Source organism: Rhinatrema bivittatum, chromosome 6 (assembly GCF_901001135.1).
Source record: "Rhinatrema bivittatum chromosome 6, aRhiBiv1.1, whole genome shotgun sequence".
Classification (NCBI taxonomy): domain Eukaryota; kingdom Metazoa; phylum Chordata; class Amphibia; order Gymnophiona; family Rhinatrematidae; genus Rhinatrema; species Rhinatrema bivittatum.
In genome coordinates, this window is record NC_042620.1 from 250,146,151 (window position 1) to 250,171,998 (window position 25,848).

General features: G+C 44.9%; 1 protein-coding gene across 1 annotated transcript in view; it reads left to right on the plus strand.

Annotated features, from left to right (window-relative positions):
- Positions 1-25,848, plus strand: part of MMP25 (matrix metallopeptidase 25) — a 109,416-nt gene that overhangs the window by 72,263 nt on the left and 11,305 nt on the right. Inside the window, exons 7-8 of the mRNA XM_029606779.1 lie at positions 8,569-8,654; positions 23,336-23,488. Of these exons, the coding sequence (XP_029462639.1) occupies positions 8,569-8,654; positions 23,336-23,488 (239 nt within the window). The remainder of the gene's footprint in view (positions 1-8,568; positions 8,655-23,335; positions 23,489-25,848) is intronic.

The window sequence follows — 25,848 nt, forward strand, 5'->3', positions numbered from 1 at the left end:
GGGTGAGCAAGCCAGTCCCGGCCCATCCAAGCAGAAGGCTTGACAGGCAACTCATCTGCACTCTCACCCACTCCTGCAATGCAGTGACAGGAGTACCCGCTTAGTGTTCACTGCCTGACCAACTTTCACATCACATTTGTTGTGCGCAAAACAGGAGCAGGAGTACCCCCTTGATATTCTGTGCCTGATCAACTTTCAAAATAGCATTTGCTGTGCATCCTTAGGGCATGGTCAACCCTATCACAAGCCCCACGGTAGCTTGCTATGTGCTTTCCATCAACCCAGCTGTGGCCATATCCTAACACAAGGTTGCCAGAACTGCAAAAGGCAAGCTTGACACCCCCAGCAAAGGAGCTGGAATGCATGGTGGAAGGCCTAAAGTATGGTGACAAAGCTGCCTTGTTCCTGCATTGCTTCCCCAAGGTCGCCAAGGCTTGTCCAAAGGAACCAGAACTGGGGCACAGATTAACGATACTTGAAATCGCCCATAGGAATTAATATGGACGAGAGTCATGCACCAGCTTGGCATCCCGAGGTACCATACACTAGCTTGGCATCCCGAGGTACCAGGTGTCACCAAAGCATGAACAATATTTGGTTAGGCAGAATAGAGATATTGCTATAGGGTATCAACAATCACTAAATGGCACCTCTGCCCTCATCAGTGGCAAATAGCAAAACAGAAAACCACAGTCCTAAGCAGAACCATTTTGCCAACTGAACAAAAGTGATTTAATCTGCCAGCCGGCCTATAGTAACAAATCGAAGACCAAGCCCATTTTGGTTAGGGAGTGTGAAATGCCCACACTAAATTATGTAATTCACAAGAATAAATCTGCCAAATTGCACAGTCTTGTGACTGAATTTGCAGTAAGAAATCTAATAGATATTGTATAGTGCAAGGATACAAGAGCCGTAGGATCTCACAAAAGAACTTATAGCTATAACAGCAAACGCCGGGAGATTACATCTCCAGAATACTAAAGAGTCACCTTCCAGGGTCCTCTAAAGCTTGACTACATACACTATAGATTAGACCCAGGATGCATACAAATCACACTTGAATTAATTTACGGAAAGAGGACAACAAGCACAAGATAGCACACGGCTGCGCAAGCTATGATGTTGCCTTGTTGAATCTTAAAGGAATTGTCGTGCCTAGAAAACAAGGAGTCATTAGCTGAGGCAACAGCTCATGAAAGAGAAAACAGTGCGGAAGAGCTAGCACTGATAGAAGCCCATCCCAGAATGTTCCTGTAAGGATGTGTTATATGTACTGGTCTTGGATCTGTAGAATGCTAGCTGCAGCAGGTTTCTCTCAGCCAGCCAACCTGCAGTGGAGAATACACTGGGAATACGGGCTCACTGTACCAGCATTCATTCGCAGGAGTAAGTAATTGGAAGAGAAAGAAAGCATGCAATCCACATGGAAGCAAACAATAGGATTATAGACACAGGGAGAAAATGGCCAGAGCATGAAGTTACACATGGAAACCAACTTTTGTGCTCTTCTACCATTCACCATCCTGCACTACAGACTAGACCAGGGGTGCGCCAACGGTACCTAAATTCGCCCGCAAGCTTGAGTAACTGAATGAATGAGGAAGGAGCCATACAACTGCAGGAAGATATTAAAAGCATCCTACCAAGCACAGCAAGATTGAAATGCCTAGAGGAAGACTTTAGAGGTAGCTTTTCCAGGTCCATATAAAGCAAGCAGGAGTAACTGAAGGAATGAGGTAATTAGCCGCAAAAGTAATAACATTGGCTCACCTGCTATGTGGTCATTGAATAAATGGGGCCTGTGAAAAGGCGGTCATTAGCTAAGTCTATCAACGATGGAAGATAAAGCAAACAGATTCTGTGACATGGGAAAAAACAGCTTGTTTGAGCTGGAATTCTCAATCCAGCGACTGGAATCAGTGCCACAGAAACAATTAGCTGAGGGTATATGAGCAGCCTGTTGCAAGCCAACGTCTGCAAACACATATGACACAGGGATGCCGGGTACAGATGTCCAAATACAATACATGCCTAATTGAACAAAGCAGATGACAAAAGATGTATAATTATGCACCACTACTAGGCAATCCATGGCAGCCAGTCAACCACTGGTGCAGTAGGACCCAGACTCAGGATTAAACATATGAATCTGTCCAAGACAAATGAGAGGGTCTGTCACAGGACTAGACATATGATGATGCCAGGGGTTATCTAAAATTAATAGCCTAGCTTGTGCTACAACATACAACCAAGGCAGTTGCCGTTATAGAGAAGGGCACTTAATAGGTAGATCAGTGTTATTTGCCTAGAATAGCCATTAATCAACAAAGCTATTGTTGCTTGAAGCAGAAGGTTTTCAACTTAACTGACCTTACTGAACTGCACAAAACACTTCCATGCTCATGCTGTGCTGCCCCCTGGTCACTGGGTGTGAGGTCGTCTGCCATCAAACACATAGGCTATTGTAAGCTGGCAGCTGTTTGTATAAACCATATCTAAGATGATGTAGTAGTATCGAAGGAGGCCTGACCTTGAGTAAAGCCAACTGATTCCCCACCTCAGGGAGATGTCGCTATCTCCTCTCTGAGGCTGCTCTGTGCATCCACCACCCTCTCAGTAAAGAGGTATTTCTTAAGATTACCCACTATCATTCTTATCCCATGGCCCCTTGTTCTAGACCTTTCCAATAAGGAAGCTCGCCCCCCATGCATGGAAGCCTTTGAAATATTTAAATGTCTCTATCAAAGCTGCCATAATTTGCCCTTCATCTAGGGTATACATGTTTAGATCCTTAATTTTGTCATGATTTAGAATGAAGGCTACTGAGCAGCCTCAGGACAAACTGCAACCTGTTTATATACTTTAAAGATGCAGTCTCCAGAACTGTACATAGTATTCCAAATGAGGTCTCCTTCATTCTGCTGATCCTTGTTCTCCCTATACAGTCGAACATCTATTCACAGGGCAGCTGGAGGCAACCTGCTGCTTGAGGCAAGGGATGAGATCGTGCCCCCCCCCCCCCCCCCCAAGACACGGTACCCTTTCGGTTATTTCAAATGGAAAACAGAAGAAGCCAAGCTGCTATAGATCCCTCCACAGAAACTGCATGCCAGCAGAATACCTCACCTCAATCACATGCAGTACACAGGCAGATTCTCACCAAATACAGAAAAAAAGAGACCATAAAATATAAACAGAAACATGTGAACAAAAATTGAACATGAAACCTCAACAAGCCAAACACTATGCAGTGCAAAAATGGAAAAATAGAAATTCTATTCCTCAAAATAATAAAATCAAACAATATAAAACATCATAATAGTAAAAATGTACTAATAAAAAGAATACATCTTTCAAAAACAGCTTATGAATAGAATAACAACTATTAAAATCTCATACAAAAATTATACAAAATTTCCCAAATATCAATAAATATTTAAAATAGCAAATACATCAAATAACACCCAATAATTAAAACCAAGAAAGGTTTAAAAATCTCCTCTTTCCATACCTGGGAACTTTTGATTTCCAGTCATCCTGAAATTGCCCTGGATTAGGGCGGGGAGGTGTGGGCAAGATGGGGCATTTTCTTCCTCTTATATACACATATACATTCTCTCTCTCTTACACACACAGATGCTCTTACACATGCTCTTTCACATACTCAAAGATGCTTTCACACACACACACACACATGCATTCTCTTACATGCTTTTTCACAAATATACATGCTCACACATTCTTTCACACACACACACACATAGATGCTGTCATATGTATGCTCTCACATAATACTTTTTCATACACATACTCACACATGTTCTTTCACACACATGCTCACACATGCTCTCTCTCTCACACACACACAGTCTTACCGACATGCACATGCCCTCACACATATACACATGCGCTCTCACACATACATGATCTCTCTCATAAAAACACACACACACACACACACACACACTCTTCCTCTATCCCACTCACATTTTACCTTTTGGCTGTGGGCCAATGAGCTCAGCAGGCAGCTGGTGGCTGCCTTGTCTTCTGCTGCAGGTAGCCGCTGGCCGCCTCCATTTTTCGCCAGCAGCAACTTGGACTCCGCTGGCAGCCTGCCGGCATACCTGGGAAATTTTGATTTGTAGTCACTCTGAGATTGTTGTGGAATTGGGGAGGGGGGGGAGCGGGAGGCAAGAAGACTGGGGAAGTTAGGGCATACACTAACACACACACACACACAGACGTGCTCATTCTCACACACTCAGAGATACATGCTCTCATGCACATGCCCACTCATACTTCTCTCTTCCACACACAAACCCACTTAACTCACTCTTTAACACTTCCACATACACATTCACACACTTACTTCCTCATACAAATATGTCCAAACATACATAATAGCTTTCACACCTCTCTCACGCTGCCTACAGGACTGCTTTATCTTCCAGTACGTGGCCGCTTCCAGCTCAGTGTGCCTTGACACGCCCCCTGCTCCTTCTTCAGGTGAGGGCCCACCTATGCATTGTTCTGATCCTTCGCGCGCTTCATGCTCTCCTTGCTCCTTCTGGCGCGGGCCTGAAGCTCCACCTTCTTTCTGCCCCCATGGGCCCAGCTGATTTCCTCATCCGGGCCCACACAGGAGCTTTGAGCAGTAGCAACACTCGACCCTGGTGTTTTGATCCAGAGACCTGGCAATTCCTTTGGAATTCTGGAGTCTCCAGGTCAAATCCGGAGAGTTTCCACATATGCCAGCTGCTGGCAGGTTGGGCTCCATTGGCGGCCTGCTAGCGTTTCTTCCTTTTTTGCCGCTGGTAGGTTTGGCCATGCCGGCGGCCAACCTGGCCTTCTCCAATCTATGGCTGCCGCCGACCTGCTGGGCCTCTTCCATTCTTTGCTGCCAGTGGGTTGGATTCTGCCGGTGGCGTGCTGGTGGCCCGTGGGGAAGCTACCTGTGCCGAGTGCGCTGGAAGAGATGCCTCAAAGCCATGCTGGAAAGTTGAAAGTCCTCTGCCCGAACTGTCCTTGGTTCACCCATCTTTAAGGCCCACCCGTCGTGCACGCAACCCTTGTATGCCCCACTCCCCTCCGACTCACTGTCCCAATGGGGGAGGGGAAGATGTGGCTGGGAACAGAAGAAGAGACCTCCCACACCACACTACTGCCGACCAACCACTTCTGCCTTGACCATTTTGGCTCTCAGTTCCCCAGATTCCTCCCCTACTGAAGATCACCGGGAACACACAAGCGACGGGTTTGCAGCATCACAGTGTGCTGCCAAACGCTGGGTCCCTCACCAAGAAGCCGACCGCAGTTACCAGGCTAATGGCTTTGAGAGCTCCTTTTCCAGCCCTCGGACAATCGTGCAGCAGCCCCTTTAAGAAAACTGGCTGACGATTCTGGGTTAGGGGGTGGGGGGCTTAGACTCATACAGACATTCACCAAATTCTCAGCCCATACCCCAGGGCTGCATTCCCTGCCTTCTCGACTGCCGGGCTCTGTGGAAAACCTCCACCGAGATGGAAATCAGGCTTGCCTGTCTCCCCGGTGTTGCACCCATGTATCGAATCGTGACCTGGTTCCAATGCACACATGGTGCTGCCGAGGTAACCCTCACAGCATCATGCCTAATGAGGCAGGCTCTGCTTACTCCCAAGTCCTTTTTGTTTTAAAACTATTTTTGCAGGCACTGGAGCAAGCCACTGCAGTGGAACAGCATATGTCCCATTGGACGATCGGGTGTCCATATGGCAGATGAAATACAATGTGAACAAGTGCAAGGTGATGCATGTAGGGAAAAATAACCCATGCTACAGTTACACGATGTTAGGTTCCATATTAGGAGTTACAACCCAGGAAAAAGATCTGGGCGTCATAGTTGATATTACATTGAAATTGCCAGCTCAGTGTGCTGTGGGAGTAAAAAAAGCAAAGAGAATGTTAGAAATTATTAGTAAGGAAATGGCAAATAAAATGAAGGATGTCATAATGCCTCTCTGTCACGCCATGGTGAGATCGCACCTTGCATACAGTGTGCAATTCTGGTTGCCGCATCTCAAAAAAGATATAGTTGCACTAGAGAAAGTACACAAAAGAGTGACCAAAATGATAAATGGCATGGAATGGCTCCCCTGTGAGGAAAGGCTAAGGAGGTTAGGGCTGTTCACCTTGGAGAAGAGACGGCTGAGGGGTGATATGATAGAGGTTTAAAAATCATGAAAGGACTTGAACGGGCAAATGTGAAACAGTTGTTAACTCTTTTGGATAATACATGGACTAGGGGGCACTCCATGAAGTTAGCATGTGGCACATTTAAAACAAATCAGAGAAAATTCTTTTTCACTCAACGCACAATTAAGCTCTGGAATTCGTTACCAGAGGATGCGGTTAGTGCAGTTAGTGTAACTGGGTTTAAAAAAGTTTGGATAAGTTCCTGGAGGAGAAGTCCATAAACTGCTATTAATCAATAGGTAATAGCCACTGCTTGTTGCCAGCATTAGTAGCATGGGATCTATTTAATGTTTGGGTACATGCCAGGTACATGTGACCTGGATTGGCCATTGTTGGAAACAGGATGCTGGGCTTGATGGACCCTTGATCTGACCCAGTATGGCATATCTTATGCTCTTTTGTTATGTTCTTATGTTCCCAGATGCACTAATGATGCGGGGGGGGGGGGGTCACACTGCACTGCACCTCCCTCTCCCTGGCTGCGAGGAATATCTTTATGCAGCACTGAAGGCAAGGAATTAAAATTTGCCACACTGCTTGGGCTGACAAGCTCTGGGCTCCCCTGAGGACCTGCGTCAATGGTGCAGCATACCTCAGCCACGCACCTGGTGGGGGAAAGCACCATGTGCCAATTGACTCTAGCCTCTCACTCACCATGGCAATGGCCCAAATCCAATCAGGATACCATCCTGGGTTTGTTTGTTTTTTTGTTTTGGAAGACAGGCACCAAAGCAGCTGCCTGCAGTGGAGGCCTTCCCTTACCTGATGAGGAGCCCAGAGACCACACACCCCACCCTACCCCAGTATCTACCTGCCACCCCCAGCTCTGCTCATGGCCTGCACTGGTCCCCGGCCACATGCACTGGACCTAGAGCATAAGAAGAGGCGCGGAATTAAGCAAAAGCGCCGAAAGAAAGAGGCTGGTGGGCAGGACCGGCCCTGGCTTAAATTGAGCTCAACCGGCCCTCCTACCAGCCTCTGGACTCCTCCCCAACCCGCAGACAGAGCACTTCCATGGTGGTGGCCTCCACCCCCAACCTGGAGGTGGGGGGGGCAGCTTCTCATTAGCGAGTGTCCCTCCTTTTCATTCCACAGTAGGTATCCCTCCCATCACAGCAACGTATCACGAGTATCCGTCCTTGTGATCCCAGCAGAGCCACCAGTACAAGCAGTGACTATGCCCTTCCAGTGCAGCCATCAGCACACCAGCAGATTTTCTACTCTCCTTCCTATGCTTCACTCATCAACAATACTTCACATCACATTCTGACACCAGACCATCAGTGATTGTTCTCTTCCACTTCATCGCATCCTCTTCAAACTTGGATTTCCAAACTTTTCTCTGGACTCCCACCTAGAGAACACATTACTCCAGTTATTTTATGTTAGCATTGGTTACCTATTCTTTGGAGAATTATATTTTGGGTTGTTTTCAAAGGGCGTGTTTCCCCTGACCTTTAATGCAGCCCTCTGGATCTCTTAGGTCAGGGAACCAAATGCTGCTGGAAGTTCCATCTTTTAGACTTATTCGTTTGGATGAGTCCCGTGAGCAACTCTTCATGTTACAGGCTCCGGTTCTTTGGAATCTTCTACCATTAGAATTAAAGAAAGAAGTGTCAATTAAAAAATGTAGGAAATTAATTAAATCATTTTATTTTGGTCAAAAGCCTTTAATAGTTTTTAACCTTTTGTTAAGGTAGCCTATACAATAAGAGTGGCGACTACACTGCTGAGCATTATCGAATGGATAGGATTTGATTAATGCTGTTCAAAACTGCAAACTGAACGATATATGTAGGTTCAGATCCTTGAACAAGTCAGCCCCTGAGGCAGCTACTTGGGTAGTGGCGAAACACAGCCCGAGTCGGGCAATTTTCGTCTCCACTTCAATAAATGTTGACAAAGGACATTTGGCATCTATCTTGATTGTTGATACCATTACGGCTTTCATAGATCGCCTCCCTTCTTGTTTTGTGAGCCTAATTCTTTATGCAGATGGAGAACTTGAATAAGGTTTGCTGTTGATTACATCGTGCTTGTTGTATTTTAACAAATATTGCAAAAATTGAAAGGCAACAAACGTCTAGACAGGACTAAAACTGGAATCTAGGTTGACTAATGAAATGTACGTCTATTTGAACTTGTCATTTGCTTTTTATTGATCTATGTTTAAGATTTTTATTTTTTATTAATTGTGTTTGTTTTTATTGTTCACCACTCAGTAACTGATGAGGAGAATATAACTTTTATAAATAAATGAATAGATTTTTCACATTTTGATTAGATGAGGTGTTAAAATCATCTAAAATTGAACTGTGTTTTCCCCTTTTACAGTATCCCACGCCCTGATCTGCCAGACCGCTGTAAAGCACATTTCAATGCTATTGCCAACATCCGGGGAGAGGTCTTTTTCTTCAAAAGTAAGTACAGGCCTGCTGTTTCCTCCCTAATCAGGATGTGATATTTATTTATTTATTTATTTATTTATTTTATATACCGACATTCAATCGAGATATCACATCGGTTTCCAGATAACTAAAAGAATAGGGCGAGATCAGCCCTATTTTACATTATAACATGATAACAATTATAACAGTAATACATGGAACAATAAATTATGGCATAAAACATATGTACAGTTATGACTTGATGGTAAAAATAATTTAGGTATCGGGGTAGAAGGGAGGGAGGAATGGGAAGGGTGAGAGGGAGGGGGAGGTGTCAGGGAGGGAGGAAAGGAGGGAGAGATGCCTGTGTAGGGGGTGTGGTGTGATGCGTTCACCTTCCCAGTCCCCAGAATTTTCTACAATCTCCAGTCAAATAAGCATCTCTGCCACAAACTCCTGATGAAGACCAGAGTCTAGTGGGGGAAACTCTTGGGAACCATGACCACTTTCATCCCAGGAGAGGTTTTGTAGTTGTTCCAGTGCATGAGACAGGATGTAGCACCTATTCATGTGACTGACCAGTGCTTCATTTTTGATTTGGGTTTCTACTGCTTGGTCTGGCTAGGAGCAGTGTTACTCGTAGACTTGGAGAGAAGAGAGGGTGGAAGCTGTGAGAGTTGCTAGAAAAGGGAAACATTGAGAGGGCTAATGTCTGTGAGTACAAAGTGCACACACATTTTAGCTCTTAATTTTCAAAGTGGACTTAAACTCGTAAGTCTGCTTTAAAAATTAGCTGTCACACACAACACACCAGCACTGCATACATATGTACATTTACAGCTGCTTATTAGCAGGTATAAATGTGTGCAAGTAGATTTACACGTGTACTTTAAAAAGTATGTGTATAGGTACTTTCCCTGCCCCAACTCTGACCCCCGGAATGCCTTTTTCTAGTATGCAATAAAGTAAGTGCAGAATTGTTTCTGCCTACACTTGTATACCCACAACCCCGGGGCAATTTTCAAGAGCCTATTTACATATATAAAACTGCATTTTATGCTCATTAATCCTTTTAAAAACCAGGCCGTGAGTGAGCATAGAGCACACTGAAATAGTTGAGGATGAAAAAGGAACACATGTATAAACGGTAAATAATTATCACATAACTTTGGGTATGGCCAGATGCTCTGTAAATAATTAGAGATAGGAGCAATCATAGGCTGAGGTAAGAGTCGACAAAGTTACCTTAAGGAGTGCAGGACAGATAACGAAACACATTTGAAAAGTATATGTTCTTGCAGAGGAAAAAAAGTGTTAATATGTAGGCATTGTCACCAGTGATTTTTATATAGTGATTTTCCATATCATGAGATCAATATTCAAAGCTGGCAATTTAAGTAACATATAGGGTCATTCATCAAAGTGCATTATGGCGTTAACGCCCATGATAACGCCACAATGCATGCAATAGTAATGGTATCGCATTGCATGAATGCAAATTTTTCATAGGGGTGGGATTGGGGAGGGGTTTGGGTGGGATTAAGGAAAATGAAGGGCATTTTGCATTGCGCAAAGGTGTAATGCACACTTTTAAAGCTGGAAATACTACACCCAAAATGGCTAATGCAATTTATGATAAAAGATTACAAATTGCATTTTGGGGCTTGGGAGAGAGGAGGGGAGAGGAGTGGAGTAGAGAGAGAGAGAGAGCCTCTGGGGAGGCCTTCACAGTATTCAACTGTTTATATCACTATAGGAGGGCCAGCTAATAATTTGAGGTGAGGTGGTTTGGTGGTGGTTTAGGGTTTTGGGGCCAGTTTTACATGCAGAGTGAGACGTACTAACAGCACAGTGTACCTCAGTGAAGATTTGACGTCATTTGGAGTGAGGAAAGTCTCACAAAGTTGAAATTTCTACAATGTTCTCTCACCCTAGCTTGATAGTTCCTTGGTATAGAGGTCATCAAGCTAGGGAAGAGAACATTGTAAAAATCTCACTTTGTGAGACTTTCAGCACTCCAAATGATGTCAATCTTCACTGAGGTGTACTGGCATCATCTGTCAGAAGGAGCTTCCCACCCAGTTGCCATATACATGGACCACAAAACCCTTTGATATCTTCAGCAGGTGCAATGATTAAATCCCCAGCAGGCCGCCCAGTGGTCCCTGTTCTTTAATTGCTTCAACTTTGAACTTAAGTACCAGCCAGCAGAGAAGAACAGGCATGCAAACACTCTCTCCCAGGTCTTTGAAGTGCTGATACACAAGAACCACCTCATCACATTATTGACTGAGCTCGGATCAGGGCAGCCACAGAAATCCCTGTACCATCTGGCAAGACAGCCATCCCCAAGCGACGGAGAGAAGGTTCTTCAATGGGCACATGACTCCCACCTAGCCTGTTACCCATTTGTCAAGAAAACGATGGAATTACTTACTTACCATTGTTGGGGGCTCCAAATCTCTCAGGACATCCACCATAACTGTGCTGTTAATAAATCATTGCATGCCCATCCCTGGGGACTGTTACAGTCATTGCCAATCCTTGCCAAACCTTGGACCCATGTAGCCATGGATTTCATCACCAATCTCCCTCTCTCCAATGGCTGTACTATGATTTGGGTTGTCGTGGACTGATTTTCAAAGATGGCCTATTTTATCCCTCTTGCTAGATTACCATCTGCTTCTGAACTGGCTCATGTCTTCTTTCTCCACATATTCCGCAATCTGAAAGTACATGTACTTTCAGATTGAGGAGTCCAGTTTACTGCCAATTCTGGAGAAACCTCTGTAGGAAATTCAAGGTCTCTTTAGACTTTTTGTCTGCCTATCATCCACAAACTAATGGCCAAACCAAACACAATAACCACATTCTCAAGTCCTTCTGAAGAGCATATAATAATGACTAGCAGAATGACTGGGCATCCCTTCTGTCATGGGCAGAGTTCTGCCACAACAATTATGCAAGTGAATCCACAGATTTGTCACCATTTTACTTAGTATATGGCAGGTACCTGAGAGTTCCTCCCCTATGGACCTGACAGTTCCATGCTCCATGGTGTAATGGGTTTTGGAATGAGGTATTTGCCTTGCAGTCTGGATCACACAAAAAGACTAAGAGAAATAATAATACAGACTACTGCTTATGAGAAATTTGTTGCGACCATCGGTCTGCGATGGCTTCACCCCGCCTACCTCACTCTTCTTGTGTCTCCTCCCGCTCACCTCGGAATACTGGCTGCCGCGGGCGTCTGTCTGCCGACCTCTCCGGCGTCCCCGGACCTGCTTTGGTGCCTGGGGCGGATTGGCCTATCGGGGGATCGGGCTTCTCCTGGTGGGCCGGTCTAGCTGGTCACGTGGTCTCGACTGCTGTGGCTCTTCCTCAGCCTTGCACAAGCCGCCTCCCAGCCAGCGGGGGCCCGAAGAAATAAAATCGAGGCCGCGGCGGAAGCCGAAGAAAAAGAAGATCAGTCAGCCCCCGCGGGAGCTGAAGAAATGAAGATGGGAGCCTCCCAGCCAGCCCCCGCTGGAGACGAAGCCGGAGGGGGCCGAATAACTTAAATAGAGTGCCGGCAGCCGGTGGAGGTCGAAGAAAAGATGGGCGCCTCCCAGCCAGCCTCAAGTGGGGGCTGGCGGGGCAGTGCCCATCTTCTTTTCTTCGGCCCCGCCGCCTTGCTGACGGTTTATTTCATTCGGCCCCCTGGCTTGGGTCTCTGTGGGGGGAAGGAAAGAATGGGGGCCGAAGAAATTTAAATCAAGGCCGCGGGGGCCGAAGAGATAATTAACGTGAGGCTGGCGGCTGTGCCGAAGAATTTGGTGAACACCGGTGCTGCTAACCCACCACGGAGGACCACTGTTCAGCGGGGGGCCTTAAGATCGGAAGGGTGCTTCTGTGTGTATGTGAGAAAGGATCGGTGCTTGTGTGTGTATATGTGTGTGTATGCGTAAATGTGAGAAAGGAATGATGCTTCTGTGTGTGTGTGTGTGTGTAATATGTGTGTGTATGCGTAAATGTGAGAAAGGAATGGTGCGTGTGTGTGTGTGTGTTGTGTATGTGAGAAAGGAATCTGCCAGTTTAAAAAAAATGAAATTGTGATAATACATATACCTCAATTTTTGTGCTGGTAGCGCAACCTTTTGAAAAGTGGATGAAAGATGAAATTACTGAATTTTAACATCCCTCTTCTGGAAAATAAATTTAGCAAAGTGGGTAGAGACAAATACTAAAGCAAAAAAATTAAACTATTTAAAATGTTCATCTGAGCAAAATCACAAATTAAGATTCTGATGCCAGGTGGGGGTTTTTTTTTTGTTTTGTTTAAGCTAATTTAAGCATGAAGACTAGAATAGTTCCAATCTGAAACGGTTTTGCTTTTTTTTTTTTTAAGCCTTTAGAAATGTATATTTTTAAATGACTAAGACTGGAATCTTCCCATTTAAAAGGGAAGTTGACTAAGGATGTCTTTCGGTTCCATATCTCCCACATGAATAATCATGTGAATGATAGGTTTGAAGAAAGACAACTTTGCTTTATTGCCTCTGAAAGCAATAAAACAAGAGACGCTGTACGTGGTGGGGGGCTGTCCCCTTGGGAGGGACAGAACCTGCAGGAAGGGTGTCATGGAATGTGGTTTTCTTTACTTTACTGGTTGGGATCATCACACTTTCACTTTTAGTAAAGTAAAAATGCTGCAATGTCAATTGCAAGTCTGAAAGCAATGGTGCTTCTGTAAGAGTGTACATATGTGTATGTGAGACAGATGAGGGTGCTTCGTGTTATGTGAGGACAAGGGAGGGTGCTTCTGCCTATGTGTGTGGTTGTATATGTGAGTCCAGGGAGTGTGCTTGTGTGTGTCAATGTGTGTGCCCAGAGAGATGGGAAGGGCATGTTTGGCTGGCTTGTGGCTGTGTGACGGAGAGAGGCATGTGTGTGATTGAGAGCTTGGTGTGTAGGTGAAATAGAGAGAGCATGTGTGTGATTGGAATCCTGTGTGTAAGAGGGAGTGAGAGCATTGTGTGATTGAGAGAGACTGGCAAGAGAGGTGACATGTGTATGTGTGAGACTGATCAGGGAGATGAACTGGTATATTGTGCTGTGTATGTGTGTGTGTGTGAGAGAGAGAGAGAGACTGGGTGGGGAGATGATTGGTGTGTGAGAGACAGAAACTGGTCTTGAGGGTATGACTGGTGTGTGTGTGTGAGAGAGAGAGAAGAGATTGGTTGTGGTCCCTAAGGAAGAGGACCGTGAGGACAGCTTCAGCAGCTACTGCTGCTTCTGGTGTGGCCTGTAAGGGAAAGAAGTAAGGAGAACTGCTGGAGAGGGTAAGTAAAGGTGGCTTTTTAAGTTCATTTTTCTTGATTGACTACCATTTTAATTATTGGGTAGTAGGTAATGTGGTCTGCTGTTTGAAAATATTTTATTGGTGTTTGGTAAAGCTTTCAAAATTTGCTTGAGTCTTTAATTATTGGATATTCTATTCATCAGCTGTTTTGAATATTATTTTATTAGTATGATTTATAATAATGATTCATGATTTAAATATCTTGATTTTATTGATTGGTTTCATGAGGAATGGTGAGCATTTTTGTTTTATTCCATTGTTGCACTGTATAGAGTCTGGCATGATACATTTTACAGTTTAGTTTTTTGTCTGCACATTTCTATTGTACTTTATGTGGCTTTATTCTGTATTTGGTGAAAGTTTGTTTCTGCATGCAAAGACTGAGATGAAACATTCTTTGAGCATGTGGGTTTCTCTGTAGGGATCTGTAGTAGCTTGGCCTGTTCTGTTTTCCTGATAGGAGGTGTATTGATATTTTAGATTCTGGTGTAATATTTGGGTATTCTTTTTCATAGGTGGGGTTGTTATTCTTTGAGTTTTGGCAAATAGTACTGTGTTGATACGGGAGGACCATGCCGAAATATAGGGGTTGTGTACAATATATGTAATTATATATGTATATGTAATTGGTACCCATGGGCCAGTATGGAGAAAAATCCCCCGGGCCACTATTTTCCCTCAATCCACCCCTGTTTTGTGCTGCTTCCCGCCATGCTCCTCCAGGGTACCATAGGGCGCGCGCACGCCACACTCATCTTTATTTCCTCGTTGGCGCGAACCTCAGGGATGTCCCCCTGAGATGACGTCATGCTGCCCAGATATTTAAGCCTACAACTTTTGCTAGCTAATCGAGTTAGCAATGGATCGGAACGGACTTCCTTCTCGGAATTCTATGGATGGGATTCGCTCTCCGTACCGAAGCTACTCTGCCACTCCAGCGTTATCTGGAACTCTTATTGCTAACGGGGGTAACCCACTCCTCGGGGGCCTCTTCTGGCTTATTTCAGGTGCTATCAGGAAACCGGGTACTCGCTCCTCGAGGGCCCATGTTCCCTGAGTCGCTGCCTGCATCTACAAACCTTTTCTACTTGGAAGACTTCACTAACAGTTTCCATCTGTGAGTACAAACTACCATCTATTCCACAGTGCTGCTTCCCTGGAACCAGGGTACTCGCTCCTCGAGGGCCTGCCCTCTGTTCCAGTGCCAAGACCTCTCGTACTAGTGGAATCGCTGTGTGAGTACAAATACCACCAAGTCTCTCTACTCTAAGGGATCAGGTACTAGGGGTGTGAATCGTGTGATCGATCGTCTTAACGATCGATTTTGGCTGGGGGGAGAGGGAAATCTGATCGTCGTGTTTTGTTTTGTTTTTTTAAATCGTTTAAAAATCAATAAATCGGGGGAGGCTGGGAAAACCGGCACACCAAAAAAAACCCTAAAACCCACCCCGAAACCTTAAAACAAATCCCCCACCCTCCCAAACCCCCCCAAAATGTTTTAAATTACCTGGGGTCCAGTGGGGGGGTCCCGGCGCGATCTCCCTCTCTCTGGCCACGGCTGCGTTAAGAGAAATGGCGCCGGTGGCCCTTTGCCCTTATCATGTGACAGGGCAAAGGTAGCGCCGGAGCCATTTTGGTTCCTGGCTCCCGATGTCACGCGTGCAGGAGATCGCCCCGGACCCCCGCTGGACCCCCAGGACATTTGCTAGCTTGGGGGGGGCCTCCTGACCCCCACAAGGACTTGCCAAAAGTCCAGCGGGGGTCCGGGAGCGACCTCCTGCACGCGGGCCGTATTGCCAATCTTCAAATGGCGCCGCGCTACCTTGCCCTCACTATGTCATACGGGGCGACCACTGTGGTGGTTTCCAAAAACTGTTTAAAGATTCAATCTGTGTTTGTGTGTCCAGAGTCCTAGCCTGACAACCGTGGTCCCTCACGGGACTGCCCCCCGTGGGCGTGGTCAGCTGCCACAGTGTCCCAAAAGATCCACCCAAACATCAATAACCATAACAAAATTATTATACGTTATATTTTCTGTATAATATATGCACAAAACCAAACACTTATGAGAACATTTGGGAACAAATAACAAACAAATATACAATACGGGAGACTCTGAATCTTTTCTCTCTCTCTTCAGTTCTGATCAGCAGTTCCCGTCCATGCCACCTTGCATCTATATATTATGTCCTTGGCTGGAGCATGCTCAGAAGGAATCTACTAACTTTTTGTGACATATTGCTATAAGATACTGATGACCAGTTTGACCACTAGCCCTGCACTTTCTCAAAACCTAACACATTCTGTAAAACACCCCAAAATAATAATCAAAAAATGTGCATATGTATCACTATTGTCATGTCTCAGGTCACTACTGTTAAATCACTATAAAAAGGTCCTGTCCACAATGTACTTCTTAATAGAGATGTTTTACTAAAATAAATCAGGGTATATGCCAGGTGTTCAGCTCTCAGCTTCTGCATAACTCCTTGACCTTGAAGCTTGCAGACTTCAAGTTAGGAAAAAGGGAGAGCTGTGTAAGTGGTACATTTGGGACCACGCTCAGGACTGGTGGCTTTGACCCTCGCTTTGTTGGAACTATGCTCAGGACTGGTTACTGGCTTTGACACTCGCTTCATTGGAACTACGCTCAGGACTGACTTCCTGTCCTTGGCTCTTGCTCCACTGTACCTTGACTAGCTCTGCCACCTGCCATGACACCAGCCTGTTTCCCAACTTCATCTTCAGTATCTCCTTGGACTTGGCCTTGTCAAGGCTCCGGCCTTCTGCTGTCCGGCATCACTTGTTCTTATTTCTGGACCGTCCTTGGTGCCCGGGCCTCTGGATCCCTGCCTTGTCCGGACCTGCTTCGGTCCCTCTGATACTTCCTGCTGGTCCCTGGCTACGTGCTACAACATCCACTGGGAGTCGTCTGGCGGAGACCCGCGGTAAGACCAGCTGGCCCCGGCACCCAAGGGCTCAACCTGCGAGGAACATGGGCTGGTAACTGGCGAAGCTTCAGTCGGCTTCCATCTCCTAGTCTGCTCCACCTCCCGATGGTGGGGACCCGTGGGGCTTGCCCTATGGGTAGCATCAACCCCACCCTGGGCCAAGGGTCAACCACCAGCGCAACATGCGTGCTAACCTTGTATTTAATAATGGAGTCTAATTTGTACTTTCTCTAATATCCTCCTCCTCGGTTTTCACCATCTTAACTAATTCATACTAGAGGAGAAAAAGTGGGGGCTGGAGAGGGCTGTGAAGCAAGAACTGTTTCTCAGTATGTTTCTCAGCAAACACAAAACTGCATGCAATAACAGTAACTCATTATAAACAAATCATAACTATATGACAGTATTTCTCTCTCGTATGGGACAAAATTGCACACTAACTCACATGGCTAACACTGTAGTCCAACTGCCCAGAGTCCTTTAGCAAAAGACATGACAGTGCCTTATCTCAGCCATCGAGAGATACAAAAGACAGGGTAATAAGACTCGCCACCCAGCAACTCACTTCAAGCCTGGGTATAGAGTGTGGCTCAATATAAGAAACCTCTGCCTAAGAATCCGTCCATTAAATTTTCTCCAAGATTTATTGGATCTTTCCCGACTGTCTGCCAAGTGGGACCAGTCTCATACCAACTTTGCCATCGACCCTTAGAGTCCATAATGTCTTCCATGTCTTTTTACTGAAACCCCTGCTCTTGTCTTGGCCATCTTGGACCGTACTTAAAACCACAGAAGCAATTTCTGAAGAAGACATGGAATATGAAGTACAGGCCATCTTGAATTCTAAACACATCTGACAAAAACTATTCTATCGCATTTCATGGAAGGGGTTCGGCCCTGAGGAAAACACCTGGGAACTTGCTTCTCATGTCCAAGCCCCCCAGCTAACTGCAGAGTTTCACCAACTCTTCCCACACAAGCCAAAGCCGAAGGGCTGACCTTAGCTTGCCTCCTGACTTTGCTGAATCACTCTCCAGGACTCCCATCAAAGTCCTGCTGGCCCCTGAACCCAAGGGCTCAACCTATGGGGAATGGGGTTGGCATAAGTGAAGCTCTTCCTTGTCCCAGTTTAAGCGGGTTCACCAGCTGTTAACATCGGCCTAACAGGTTCGCCTGTGAGGTTGCATCAATCACACCACATCCAAAAGGTCTCACACGTGTGACACTATCGCAGGCATTCCTAATGGCAAGGGACCAGCGAGAACGGGCAAGAGAAAAGAGACAGACAAGTTCAAGTAAGAAGCTCAGAAGCAATCAAGGAGATAACTGGCTTCCTATACAATCTCGTATCCTATACAAAATCCTTACCCTTATTCACAAAAGCATTACTAATGAGCATTACCACTGGATAAACCCCCCCTTCCTTCCTCGCCCCTCCTCAAGACCAACTCGCGCCGCTCTCCATGGAACCCTCTGCGCGCCATCTATAAAATCAATAAGACTCATCTCTACCACAAACAGAGCCCTTTCACTTGCCAGCCCCACCCTCTGGAACTCCTTGCCCCCAGACATACGCACTGAAACCTCCACACCCAAATTTAAAAAAAAAACTCAAAACTTGGCTCTTCCTACAAGCCTACCCATCGCTTTCCTCTCATTCTAACTCTTCCCATTCTGTGACTTACTGTTAAAAACCTCCTCACTTTTGTCAGGCCTCCCAATCTTCCTCTATTTTTCCCCCATAATCAAAACCAGCAATCTTAACGTACGTATTATTTTGAACCCTGTACATAGCCTCTCCTATAGTGATTTTTCTTATCCCCCTCTCCTAATTTAGGATACCCCTAGTTGAAGTTATCAGCTAAATTATTTGGTTTATTGCTATATTCTTGTTGACTGTTCCGTTGTTCATTGTAAAGGCTATGCCTATTTTATACTTTTGTTATAAGTTATTTGTAAACCGATGCGATGTGCAAACGGATGTCGGTATATAAAATCATTAAAATAAATAAATAACAACTTAGGAGGAAGAACTCTACAACATGTAGAGAACCCAATTTGTGCAATATCAATGAATGGCACAGAGTGGCAGCATAAGAAGGAGATATATATATATATATATATATATATATATATTTAAATTTGCTACAGAAGCAGAACAGATTGCATTTCAGAAATACCAGCTTTTCATCAAGTGTTGTGCCAGTCGGGAATGATGAGGTCTCACGATGTCCCTTGTCACTGAAAACACACGCTAACTGGGCACACTGGTTGGAGAGCAGGAAAGATACTGCTGTGCCACTGTAGCTAATTTTGGCCAGATGTAGTGTCAGTAATCCCTGCGGGAAGATCACTTCAAACTTCGCGCTGATCGCAAACATTAAGTCGCATGTCCACAGAATTGGTCGCGTTTCATCAACTTGCTGCAACCCCTGAAGAAGGAAATAATTCCGAAACCCTGCAGAGTCAGGCGTTCAGACAGCGAGCGGCATTGAGGACCTGAAAGGAACCCATTAGCAGGACATTTAAAATATAGCCCCAGCTGGGGAATATAAACGAGTACCTGAAGGGGACCTTGCTTCATCGGATTCACAGTACATTGTAGCATATGGTAACAAATTTAAAAGTTAAGTACTTTTTTGTGGCACTTTACAACATCTTTTAAGTTAAGTATTTTACTAACTTAAAGACTCAAAGCAACCGATGATTATACAATACTGCACCAGAAACTTGCCTAGCTCTGATAGGTTACCTGTTACACTTATTCAGGAACCTAGTGCTATATAAAGGTTGCTTTATTATACAGTAATTGTATTATATATAGTTCTTCACAAAAGTGAGAAATCAGTATATATATTAGATGTTATGTTCCAGCATCACTTTCACAGGTGGCTTAAGGCAATCTGCTGCCTGAGGCGAATGAGGAAATGATACTCTCCTCCTGAAAGGTGTGGTGCAGGTGAGCTCACTAAGAAGGCAGTGGGGATTCCCCGCAGAGTCTGGCCCTTTTGGTTATTTGTAATATTGGAGAAGGGTGCGAGGCGGGGGGGGGTCAGGGTTCCATTCTGCTCCCAACCTGATTTCTCCATAGTCTTTTTTTTTTTTTTTCCATCATTTTCTGTGTTCAGGACAGCTCTGATCTCAGTTTTATCTTCAAGCCTTCCACATTTTCTGTGGACCCATTTTCTTCCTCTGTTCACCTTTATAACATTGCCTCCCTAATCCCTATCATTCTATCCTTCCTTACAGTCTACCTCTGTTCCAGACTTGTCCCAGAGATATGTAAAATAGCTACTGTTCGACTCATTCTAAAGAAAAAAAAAAGAACCCCTTCCTTGGCCCATTTCTCTCCTTTCTTTCTCCAAGGTTCTTGAGCATGCTGTTTATCAATGAACCCTCAATTCACTTCTGTTTTCTAATGCAATGGATCCCCTTCAGTAAGGTTTTCTGTTCGTTTGTAACTGTTTATCTGCCTCTACATAGCTGTTCTTTCACTATCCTTTACCATTCTTATTTTGCCCTTCATATGGTTGATCATCCCACTCTCCTTTCTACTCCCTCTGTTCTGGGTTTCTTGGGCCATGGCTATGACTGATTCTCAGCTTGCCTTTCTAACTGTGCTGTTAGAATCCTTGCCAAAAATTTATTTTTCTAACAATTTTCTAATTTCTCTTGATGTTCTACAAGGCTCTGTCTTGATCCTGCATTTTTCTATCTTTACACTCCACAGTTCTTTCTTTGGATGTTCTCTCACTGACAAATTTCCTTTTTTCCTCCCTTGCTTCCCTGTGTCTACCCAGTTCTCTTTTCATGTCTGTCTGCAGTTTCTTCCTGGATGCATTCCCAGCTTTTAATGTTGAATCCATCCAAGCCTAAATTATTGCAATAAACTTTTTGTTAGTTTCCCTGTGTCTAGTCTTGCTAGTCTTCACCTATTGGAATTTCTCTAAAACTCTGCTGCTATACTAATCTTCCATTTGCCTAATATTATGACCTTCTCGCTCAGCTTCTCTTCACTGACTTCCTATAAAATAAAACTTCTGGTTTTCACTTATACATATAATTATTAACTGGCCTCTCTGTGCGCTCCTGCTCGCGGGCTGCCATGAGCAGGCGCTTGCCTCGTGGCTGGGCCGCCCTGGCGCCTTCCGTGCGGCTGGAGCTGCCGCCGCCGTCCTTCCGCGGCCCAGAGGCCGCTTCCATTTTTCGGCATGGCAGGGCCGTGCTGGTGCTCCGAAGCAGCAGGAACCGCTAAAGTCGTCTGCTTTGCAGCCCAGAGGCCAAAGTCCCCGGCCTTGCTTGCGGCAAGGAGCCGCTCCTCAGCCTGCCTCTCTGTGGCAAGAAGCTCCCTCCAGCATCGGGGCCTGCTCCACGGCCCAGGCTTGCTCCTGCGTCTGTGCGGCAGGGACGCCGCTGTCCAAGGTCCTGCACTCCTTCCTGCTTCCTCCTAAGGGGCAAGGCCACATCTCTCTTCCTTATTTAAGGGCCCGCGACCGGATATGCTCCAGGCCCCACCTGGAACTCCTCCCTGGGCGTCTCCTTCTTCAGCCCTATATCAGGGCTGCTCAGTCAGGTCCTCCTTGCCTGGGCAAGGGGCTAGTGCTCCCTAGGACTTCTCTGCTTCCTGCTCCTGCCCGGCATCTCTCTTCTTCGTGGGATCCCTCTTTGTCCATGTTCCTGGCCTGTCCTCTGGATGTCCGTCTCGTCCTGTCGTCCATCAAATCTCCAGATGTCTCCGAAGACCGTTGTGTCTCCAGATTTCCTGATCCAATTCCAAATCTGAAGCCGAATCTGTATCCTGATGTCTCTTTCTGATGTCCGTCCTGTCCTGCATCTGCCAAAGCTCTGCACTGTCCCGTCCTTGTGTGGTCTGCGACCAGCCTGACTGGGTTGTGTAGGGCACGCAGTGGCCCAAATGATCCGCGACCACCCCAGCTGGGGTGTGTAGGGCGCTCGGTGGGATAACTCCTTCCGTGGCGCCAAGGATCTTCCACGTTCGTTGTCAGTCCATGTCTATGGTCCAGGAGTCCTCCTGATGTCCTTGCCTCGCTCTTCCTCGCTGCCCTTCGAGTGTCCTGGGAGTCCGATGGGATGTCTTGAGCCCTAGCCGTGGAGGCCTGATGTTTTAGCTTCCTACGATGTCGTGGACTCCGGCTTCGCCTAGCCTCCGGCGGATTGTGCTCAGTGGATAGCCTGAGGGCCGTTCTGGCCTCTGGAGCCTCCTTTCCGGCTGTTTGAGTTAGCGTGCTATCCAGATTCCATTCCATCCTGAGTTTTACTTGCCTGATTTTAGCTTACCTTGCTTCCTGTGTCTTTGTCTTCGTCTGTTTCAGAGTCCTCATCTTCATCAGCTCCTGTCCAGCTTGCCGCCTCAGCCGTTACCCAGCGGCAGGTCCGAAAGGGCTTGGAATGGTCGGAGGACTACTCAGAGACCAACCTTGCATGATTGGCCTCCCGGAGGCCGTGCAGGTTGGCAGGGGCCTGGGCTTCCAGTCTCCGCCCAGGCGAGGCTCCATCTCACCTCCCTTGGCACTTCCTCGGAGCTCCTCTCCTGGTTCGCCAAGGTCCAAGGGCACACTCCACTCGTCCCAGTGCAACAGGTTGCCAAGGCCTCACTACCATACCAGCGTTCCTCGCAACAGTTGCGCAACAGATTGCCAAGGCCTAAGTACACTTCATCTCCCAGAAGCGGGATCGCTCCCCAGCACTCCCGCAACATTCTCCTTATCTCTCTATTTGCATTCAGTTTTACTCTACTTCACTTCTTCTCTGATTCTAGTCTTATTCATTTCTGTGTATCCTTCACACTGAACAGACCTTTTTTCACATCTGGGCTTTCTCCCTTCTGGCATGCTATTACTGGCATAAATTATCCATAATGTCTGAAATGTGCCTGTGCTAACTCCCTTTCAGTCCAGACTAACTTATTCTGATATCCAAAGTCCTGCTCCGTTCTCCCAAGTCTCTTTCATTTATTATGTGTTAATGTTTTGTTAACAACCTGGTCCTTTGCATTGTGCTTGTAATATGTGATGGTGAGGATGACATATAAAAACTGAAAATATTGTTCGATTTATCTCTCAGATCCCTAACATATTATAAAATACATTATTTCACAGTGCTCTTTTGGGAGGTGGGATTGGGGGAAGTTTGGGATGGTTCGGTGTTATATTTGTGTTGTATTATTTTTTTCCCTTGATTGCTGACTCTTGTAAAATGTTATAACTTTGATCTGTCTTGGTATGAGGTGTTAAGAGTCAATCACTTCATGCCTTTTGTTCAGTTTATCTTTTTTCGATAAACATGATTAAACATAAAAACTGAAAATGCAGAAATAAGTAGAAGGAAAAGAGTCTTACTGATATTAAATGGATTCCAAGTAAATCTTCCTTTTTCTTACCCTTCTTCCTCCTACCTCACAGATAGATATTTCTGGCGTCTACAGCCTTCACGAAACCTAGTGTCACTGAACCCGGCCCGGATCCACCGGTTCTGGCAGGGGCTGCCAGACGACCTGGACAGAGTGGATGCTGTCTATGAGAGAACCAATGACAGTAAAATCGTCTTCTTCAGAGGTACGAGGCACCTCCTCCCACTTTTTTTGCTCTCCCAAAAGGAAGAATACCTCCAATTGGCAAAGCACCAGAAGCTTAATTGGGTTTTTTTTTTATCCTTTATCTCTAATAACTGGAAATGTTATTAGAATAAGAGGTTGCTAAAATGGTGAGGAAAGAGGTCTACAGTTTGCTTTCCTTGTATTTCTTTCTACTCACTTCTGTTTCTCTGTCACTCTCTCTCTCTCTCTCTTTCTCTCTAGGCCTGATTGCCACAGAATGCTATAGAGACAAAAAAAAACAAAACTGGGTTAAAAAACGATTAAACAAATTTATTCTCAAAATGGTTTAAAGTAAAGCATAGATTGTTTGCCATTGTTTTTGAATGCTCCTGTACACTGATTGGTGTTTAAGTCTTTTTTAATTCATTAATTGAATGAGACATAAATATTGGCATGTACCTTTAATCCAGTGGCTACAAAAGTGTTGCTCTTTTGAATACTGTAAATCAAAAAATGTCCAATGTAGAAAAACACTGGCTTCTGGCTTCACAAGATAAGTAATTAATTTTTACATGCATAACAAAATGTGTATAAAAAAGTGAGTGGTTCACAAATATAGGGCCTATGATTATATATTATGGGGCTAGGCAATGATTTCTTTACCGTTGGAAACTTTGCGATGGTATTGCCCTAAAGATGAAGGTCCTTTAATCAACTATGTTGGGTGCACTCTTTTGTAAAAAGTTCTCTGTAAGGTTTTTTTCATTGTGAGCTTTTTCTAGAAAATTATGTTTTAGAATTGTATGTGGAACTAATTAATACTTTTGGATAGAACAGCTAGTGAGATATGACCCAGGTCACTGAATAAAAGTCTAAGCGCAGTCAGATACATGGAAATAGATCTGGAACCCAAGAGGATGATTAATAAATCTGAATAATGATAAACATTTACTGGAAGACAGTAATGTCATTTTGGTTTAGGGAGCCAAACAAACCAACCAACTTTGCCTCCCAGCTCCACCTCCTCTGGGCCTCCTCCCTGCCTCTTCTCTCCCCCCTCCCCTTCTCTCTGTCCAGCATCTTTCTGTTTCCCTGTCTTCCCCATACCTTTCCACATTTCCATGGACGTTTTGCAGATAATTTAGCTTCTCAGTACAGAATGTCTTTGTGCTCAGATTAAAAGTACTGTTTATCTCCTTTGGAATTATTTTCCAGTTTACCAGGTTCCAAATCGCACCTTAGGTTGGCTGAATTAATTCAGGCAATAACTAGTGTGCATTGATGTCTACCTAGAATGCTTCTTTTAGGAGATTTTAATGTGCATGTAGATGTGGTGGATGATTATATGGCCAAAAGGTTTATAAGTTCTATGGATATCTTTGGTTTTTCTCAGATCTTTAATAAGCCTATGCATGAAGCAGGTTAGACTTGGGATCTCATTTTCTATCTGCCATTTGAAAATGGCCTGTGGATTGAGGATGTTTCTATGTATATGTTTTTTTGGACTGATCATTTTATAGTTAAATTTAGTTGTCAAACTTTATTTATTTAGCAGTAGTTTATTTTTTTCAAAATATTTTTTTTTATTGAAAAACAGCAATACACATCACCATGTCATGTCACCATCAGTAATACTGGGTACATAGAAATACATCAATTGAAGACCATCTTGATGTGATAATGTAACAATCCAGCCTAGTAAATATACATTTCTCATCATAAATATGCAACAGGCATCCTGAGTTTCCTTCCATTTTTCATATATAACAAGTACCCTATTCTTCAGAGTAGAAACCCTGCAAACACACCTCTTGAAAAATTCTATCCAAAAACATTTCCCACAAGCTACACGAACTCTGCCCCGCCCTCATTCACCCTCCCCTTTCCCCCTCATACAAGCACACACACACAGATATCACACATTCATTCATGCTGGATAGCGAAGACCAGTTACATTATTTGATGTCAGTCCATTCAGTTTCCTCATTGGGGTGAATATCCTAAATCCAACACTTGTTTCTTTACATCACCTTCAAAAAATGACTTCCATGCGTGAACATAATCCTCATTAAGTTTACGCTTGCCCCATTTTCCATCCAGATATTCCTGATGCATAAGTTCAAATATTTGAATGTGCCATAATTTTAAAGGTGGTGCCTCTTTCTCTATCCAGCTAATTAATATACACTTACAGGCTAGTTGTAGGGTCAGAAATATAGACCCAAAAAAAAAAGCGGTAGCCGATCCAGTTGGCTGTGTAGCAATAGAAGCAAAGAGAATCGGTAGTTGAAAATGCCCTTTATTAGATGATGCCCGAACATGTTGGAATTTTAAAATCTTGAACTGCTGGTGAATAGGCTCCAGGAGCCAAAACTTGTC